Raw genomic sequence first — 7,840 nt, 5'->3', positions numbered from 1 at the left:
GGTCTGCGACGTGGGCGTCGGATAGGCACTACACTCCTGACCAGGCAATGGTTGGACGTTCCGAGAGGGGCGTCGACAATGACCTGATAACCATCGGGATGTGAAGTCAGCAGAAGATCTAATAAGGACGGCATGTGGCTATCCACATCCGGGAGCCGCGTTGGCGACTCAACCAATTGGGACAGACCGTACGCCAATGCAATATTATGCACAGATCGCCCTGCGTAGTCTGTGGTACGTGATCCAAGCCATTCGGCATTGTGCCCCTTAAAATCACCCAAGACTACGATTTCAGCGGAGGGGATCTGTGCAAGCACGTCGTCAATTGCCGCTTGAACGCAGCCCATGAGATGATCGGTTTCTGCGTTACCACTATGGGACCTGTAGACACACGCATAGATGCGGACGCGGTCCTCTAAATCTACGCGGAGCCAGAGAGTTGCAGGGCCCTACCCTCAAAATTGCCGAGACGGCGACAGCAGATATCCTCCCTAACGTACACACATACCCCGGCATGAGGCAAAAAATTGTGCTCAATTTTGTACCCGGGGTACGTTAAATATGACGTATCGCTAGGTCGAGATATCTGCGTCTCCGTAAGGAAACACAAGGCCGGCTGCGCCGTCTCAAGGTGGTGGTGGACGGCGTGTAAATTGGAGTGAATTCCCCTGATATTGCAAAAGTCCACGTTGAGTGTGGAGCGGGGTGCCGCGGTGTTACTGCCTCGTTTGTCCTTGGTCATGCGCGGTTCTGTGCCCTCCCCAGGATACGAAGCGCAGCCCGAGCTAGAGTGCTCGGGGAGGGATTCTCCGACTCTGGTAGAGCCGGTACCCTCCTGAGGTAAAATCTTTTTAGATTCCGCTGTCATATTCGGGTGGAGGGGGGGGGGAATGGCCACCGGTCCTCGACACTAACCTATGCGAAACATAGCGGCACTAGGCCGCTACTTCACGCCGGTATTCTGTGCGAGTGTGGTAATTAACCCGGACAAGTCTGGCCCGATTGTGCTGACGTCATAAGACGGCAGCGTGACTCTCCCACTTCTAAAAAGCCCTTAGTCGCCTCTTACGACACCCATGGGCCTGGGACTCCCCTATTCTTTTTACGCCCCGGGAAAAGTACAGGGCAGATTGGATAGTGAAGCAGTAAAAGTATAACAAAAAAACTAAAATTCGAATTTATAATTATTATACCTTTCTGTAGAATCCTTACGAATATTAAAAATGGCTTATACGAGTAAACTAATTTGGAATCATTTTTTAAATCCAAGATGGATGCCACGCATAACTATGATTACATCAATTTGGATATCAGTTCTCGGCACTAGTACAAAATTAATTTGGGATATCAACTATATGAATATCCTTTCCAACCTTACACAAAACGATGATTTCAACAATATTATATAGATATTACGTTTTTCAAGGTTCTTAAGATAGTTGAGAATTAATTTTATATACATTTTTTTAAATCTAAGATGGATGTCGTGTAAAATGCCATTATCCCTGTATGGAATTTATTATTAAGGTTCTTCGTGTGGCTGATATCGAATTCATAATTTAAACTTTTTGCAATTACTATTTTCAACTTCATAATATGCTTATCTATACAATAAACATACTTATGACTACGTCCATACGTGCAACTGAAAAATTTGGAAATGTTACAGAATCACTCACGTGTCTGCCCAACTATCAAGGTATCTCATGTAATTAGAGTACAATCATACCAGTGAGCTATTGATATTATTTTACTTCATCTTTTTATTGGATTTGGTTTATATTCATTAGAAAATTTAAAATTTAGAGTTGTTTTAAATCCTTCACATGCAACGTCATGCATCTTTTTTTTAACAGTTTTTGAAGGGCGTCATACACAGGTCAAAATAGTTAATAAATACTAGTAATGTAGAAGATAAAAATGGACTAAGGCAAAAATAAATAAAATAACAACAATAAACATCACATCTAGCTTCTGACTAAATATGGGGAAATATTAATTAATGGCAACAAAAAAATCAGCCCTTCCATCCATGTACCGTAATTATTCAATGGCAATAAATTTTTAGTTCCAATTTAGCTTCACGAGAATATGGCCGTATTAGGCCTCAATTCAAATGTAAATATGAATGGCCATAGTAATATTCATAGCCAGTTAACTAAATCATTGGAAAGGATTTTAGAAGATGCTTTTCTTAGTGGTGAATTAAAATTAAGTGGTCGTAAATTGCGCGAGTTTCCAAAACCAGTGAAGTTTGATTTGAGTGATACAGTTATTGCTGGTAAGTCGATTTATAAATAAATCTCTACCTATATGTTTGCACCTAGCTATCAATTACAAAAAATAAACAAATTACTTTGTAATAATTATCTCGCTCACAGTTCTATATTTGTATTGATGTACTCGTTATTGTATACCGGTACATTTTTCAATGCGTTAACGTCGACCGAAGCGGCGAAACCAGAATTTCAAGTGAAGAATTTTATCCGTTACTATTTATATATTACAAATACAGGTACCTAGTTCTACTTGGTTCTACTATTGATATTCTAAACTTCAAAGTTATAACCTAACTAAGTTTATATTTTTTTTTAAATATCCACATACATTACATATGTTTTTACGTTTATTATTGTTTTGATTGGATCAAAGATGTATTTAACTTAAAAGCTTAGATCGATCGAAAAATCTTATTTGAATCTTCTGCTCAATACTCAAGTCCACTTTTCTGTTCTGTTGTACTATAATAAGCATTATTAGAATAATTTAAAGTGTTAAAAACACAATTTAACATTACTTACTGTGGAAAATTAAGGCTATGCATAGATTCCAATGTTATCATCGCTTTGAAGCCTTCATTATTAGCAGCTTGTGTTTTTTAAAGCATGCTGCTTTTCAGAATTGATTTTTATGTGATATATGATTATGCTGTTTCTTGGCAGTTGATAAATGTAGGAATAGAAAGATTCTGGGTGGTAGTCAAGTAGTAAATTAATATTTTCTGATTTTCACAGGATCTCTATCACGTGTATATCTAGGTGTCCAAATTGTGGTCTAAATAATTAAAGTAGCTACAAAACTAATATGTAACCAAATATTTCTTAAAAAAGAATATATTATTTTTAAAGTGATAACCCTCACTTCTGGGATTAATTGCACAAATTAAATTTGGAAACAAAATTTATGAACCATGAGGGACTTCAATCTGCGACCTCTCGTGTACCATGAGAGCACTCTTCCACCGTTTCTGTGATATCATCTTCACAAATCTTGATATGTCTTGTTCAAATTCAAATATTTTTATTCAAAATCTCTTATTGAACATCAAAAACTACCCATCTCAACTCTCAGGTTGTGGCTTCATCTACAGTGATCCTGTATGATCACAGCATTACAGTTGATAACATGCTCAACCCTAATATTTGCATATTAGGAAATTGGCTTGAGATGTCACTCTTTCAAATATAAAGAATTTGTTATTTTTAAACTGATAAATTAAATATAGTAATTTGTGTCGAATACAATTAGTAAGAAATCTACTTTTATGACATGTATCACAATACACAGTTTCATAATACACAAATTCTTCCATAGTTTTTTATTTAGTCTTGTTTGTTTATTGTAAGTCAATGCTCATTGCATGATGCAAAATCAAGAGTGATTATAGCTTAAATTTTTCATATGAATCATATTTTAATGAGTATTTATTATATCTCTTAGTTCAATTACTCTTAGATGTTCATCAATACACTATGTGTGTATAGATTGATGTCCTCATAAAGAAAAGTATCACTAAACTAGAATTACACCATTTCTATTGCACTTTTGTATGTACTTCACAATTTAAACTTACAATTTATCAAATCAGTTGTACACAAATAAAATTTGATGAACAATGCGGGATTCGGCCCACGACATCCGGCGTTCCGTGCCAGTGCTCTAACCAACTGGGCTAACCGTTCCCGAATCCTGCATCATTCATAAAATTTTGTTTATCAAATTTTATTTGTGTATTAATCCTAGAAGTGAGGGTTGTCACTTTAAAAACATAACATATTGTTTAAATCAGTTTTAATACTGCTATTTATATTTAATAATACAATTGAATAATATAAGTTTGTTATCATTATCTAAGTAATTAGATTAAACCAAAATTTTATTATGCATTAAGCTATTATTAAAATCACACATAGCATAAAAGTAATTATTACTATAAAAATACATAATTATTTCTATTTATAATGTCAATGACATTATAGAAGTACTTAGTTCCATTGATAACAGACATAATATTATGGATTGTGTAAATTTATTAGTAAATAAATTTCCAAAAACATATAAAAAAAAAGGTAAAAGTAGGTTGTGTTGTGAATGTATTACTATTAGGAATAATTGTACATTTTTCTTATAAAGATAGACAAATGTAAAGGATACTACTTGGTGGAAAGTTAGCACAGTCGTCCGTGCTCTTCCAGCACCAGAGGTATCACAGGAGCAAAAACAACCGTCAATGTGTATATGTACACTATTTTTTTAAATTATTTCACATAATATTTACCTGTAAGGAAATTCTTATATTGTAGTTATAATCTATTATATTATTAAAACAATACCAAAGTGGAAACAGAACAAACAATAATGGTGGCCATAAAATTTAGATCTAAATTCGTGATTTAATTTTATGGCAATGTGACCATAAACAGTTCCATTTGAAAGCTTTTTTATTTACCATGACTGCTACCAAATGAATGAAGCATTCAAGATGTGTGGTGTAATGAGTAAACTTCTGTATTTGGTGGTAGTGTAGTGGAAACTTTTTAATTGTAATAACAGGGGTGTCCATTGGTTTTGTAGCAAGGTGGGCACGGTAGATCTAACTATTTGTAGTTGCGCTTTATTCCGACAGTACAACACAAGTTGTATGAAACACTGCTTGCTTCGTATATGCAATCCTTAGACTGCCTACCGTAGGTAGTAAATTAACTTTAACACTAGTGCTATATTTATTTAGGTTCATAACGAGGTAGGCACTGACTAATTGCCTATATGTTATGTATGCCCTTGTGTGTTAAGCACTTTTTACTTTTTTGGGTAACGAATGAGACTTATAGCTTAGAAAATTTATATGTGACAGCTGTAAACATGTAGAAAAAAACAAACTACAACAAAGTGACTGATATATTGCTAATCTGTCATGCTTACTTGAGTAATAAACCTGGCCTACTGTCATGTGTTGTCTAACAGCAAGAGGCTCTATCCTGACGTATAAATTAATACAATTTTCATAAAAAAAAGTTATTTTGTTTTAATTCTATTATTGCATTATTTGTATTATGATTCATAAACATTATGAATTAAACATCATCCAGCATTCCAATAAGTAAATTAAAATAGTGGTTGGATATCTATTAATTTTTTATTTTTCACAATTCATTTGAGTATGGAAAATACCAATCAGCTGTTTTCCAGCTGTATTATAAAACAATATGGATACTATACCAACTACACACATTATTTTATAAAATATACACACATAATATATATTATATATATTTGAGTATTGTTTTAATTTATATCACCCTTATACCTACTGATTATGTTTTAAAATTTGAGCAGGTATATATGTATCTAATTCTGTTTATTAAACTATTATTTCTTTTTAAGCTTTTTTTTCTTGAACGCCACGCAAAATAAGGTTATAATAAATCAGTTTATATAAAAATACTTATAAGCATTTTAAATTTCTGAAATGAGGTCCTGATCAGTAAAATATTAAGGAAAGTATTTGACTTTCATTTCAATTTTATATGAAATGGTGATGTCGAATTTAAGTGTCGGTGTTCGCGGGTATCGTAATAATTTAGGTACTTTGATAATTTTTGCTTATCGCGCCAAAAGATGTATAACTTGGTATAACTTCATAAATGGAATAAGGACACTTTTACCGCTGCATATTGACATAAAAACAAGACAACATGTCTCCCATTGTGCTTGTTTTGGTAGTGACGTACTAACAAGACACTATTGTTCCCCTCCAGAAGCAGTCTTATTTTAAGGGCCATAAATTATCGCGTTTTATATTCTGGAGTGCTTCATAAACCAGCTGTGTTTGTTGATGGTCTATCAACTCTCATAGTTATTGAAACAACACACCCACTAACTGTTTTAAGTGCACTGTTGATGATATTCATATACCTACACCAATTTATATAGTTATACTAGCTGACCCAGCAAACGTTGTATTGCCGATATTAAAATCGCGATACAAAAGTAACTGTTAATCGTAGGTGAGTGAAAATTTGAAGTTGTATGTGTTTTTTAATGCTGACTCATAATCAAACAAACTTAAAAAAAAATTCAAAAAAGAATTTCGTGTGGACCACCCTTAACATTTACGGGGATGAAAAATAGATGTTGTCCTATTCTCAGACCTACCCAATATGCACTCAAAATTTCATGAGAATCGGTCAAGCCGTTTCGGAGGAGTTCAATGTTTAACACCATGACACGAGAATTTTATATATTAGGTTAAGACCTGAGTTCTGTATATGTTAATTTTCTTATTGGTTGTATGCCTCACTTAAGCAATCATTTGAGTAAAATGTATTAGGTAAATAAGATTTTCCATTTCAGACTACTTACATATACAATGTAGGCTAGATCGTGAATTTTTCGTATTAAAAATGACCGTAAAATCCGGACGGATTTCACTTAAAATAAAGTAGGTACTTACGAAAGTGAATAAATTATAATTTCATATATAGCTTAAAGTAAGCTTTATACCTAAATGTAATAATACCAAGTTTTTGATTTTTTGCAAAATGGTGAAATAACTGGGCAAATGAGACTTGACACGTTATGTCTCAAGGTGACGAGCGCAATAATTATAGTGCCGCTAACATAATGGCGGATGATATTGCGTCGTTTTTTTATGACAATAAGGGACGAGACTTGCAGGTCGTTCAGCTAATGGTAATTGATACGCCCTGCTCATTACAATGCAGTGCCGCTCAGGATTCTTGAAAAACACAAAAATTCTGAGCGGCACTACAATTGCGCTTGTCTCCTTGAGACATAAGATACGGCGCCCTTCTGACCGAAACAAAATAATGCTTCCACGTAACTGCTTCACGCTAGAAATAGGCACCGTTGTGATAGGTACCCATAAACTAGCCGGCATCCTGTGCAAAGCAGCCTCCCAGCCAGGCATAAGACAGTACGAACTTCGCCAAGCTGACGGCAAATCTCTCTAGGATCTCTCTCTCTCTCTCCCTATAAGCCAGAAATCGAAATTAAAGTTAATTTGTTAAAAAAAGAACAATTATTATATAGTATTAGTATAACACTTTTTTTTTCTAATATTACATTTTATAAAAAAAAGATAGCTTAAGTAGCTAACCGGGGAGCCACAATACATCCACTCCCGCTCAACACCTTAGGGAGGAGGGGATGGCTGAAAAACAGCGCTGCATGGAAACATAAATCCATGATTCCATGTCAGATGAAGCTGAGCCTTTTCCTTTTCCCTTTTGTTTCATCGCGTATCCTAATTGTTCATTTTATATTTGTAATGATTTGTATGGCAATAAATAATTTGTTATTATTATTATTATAATATACTCCATGACGCTTTGATATACTTTAACAGCATGTTGTAAAAACATATCATCATTGCACGACAGTGAAATTGTGATGATAAGTTAAATCGCGTGAAATTAATCTCATATTATCGTGCCTGTGAGTCTAGATTCTAGATTATAGCACGCTGTGAAAATAGATATAGCTGTACATACAGTGTATTCGTCCATCTATTATGAAAGTAATATAACTTTCTCGACGC

General features: G+C 34.3%; 1 protein-coding gene across 2 annotated transcripts in view; it reads left to right on the top strand.

Moving 5' to 3' along the window:
- The first annotated feature begins 2,085 nt into the window (after positions 1-2,085).
- LOC126979877 (leucine-rich repeat and calponin homology domain-containing protein) overlaps positions 2,086-7,840 on the top strand; it is a 92,902-nt gene continuing 87,147 nt past the window's right edge. For both annotated transcript variants that reach the window (XM_050829443.1, XM_050829442.1), the window contains exon 1: positions 2,086-2,281. In XM_050829443.1, coding sequence (XP_050685400.1) covers positions 2,092-2,281 — 190 coding nt within the window. In that variant the 5' untranslated portion in view covers positions 2,086-2,091. The remainder of the gene's footprint in view (positions 2,282-7,840) is intronic.

The sequence above is a fragment of the Leptidea sinapis genome, chromosome 4 (assembly GCF_905404315.1).
Source record: "Leptidea sinapis chromosome 4, ilLepSina1.1, whole genome shotgun sequence".
Taxonomy (NCBI): domain Eukaryota; kingdom Metazoa; phylum Arthropoda; class Insecta; order Lepidoptera; family Pieridae; genus Leptidea; species Leptidea sinapis.
The sequence above is the reverse complement of the archived record's forward strand: the minus strand, read 5'-3'. Positions and strand labels throughout refer to the sequence as shown.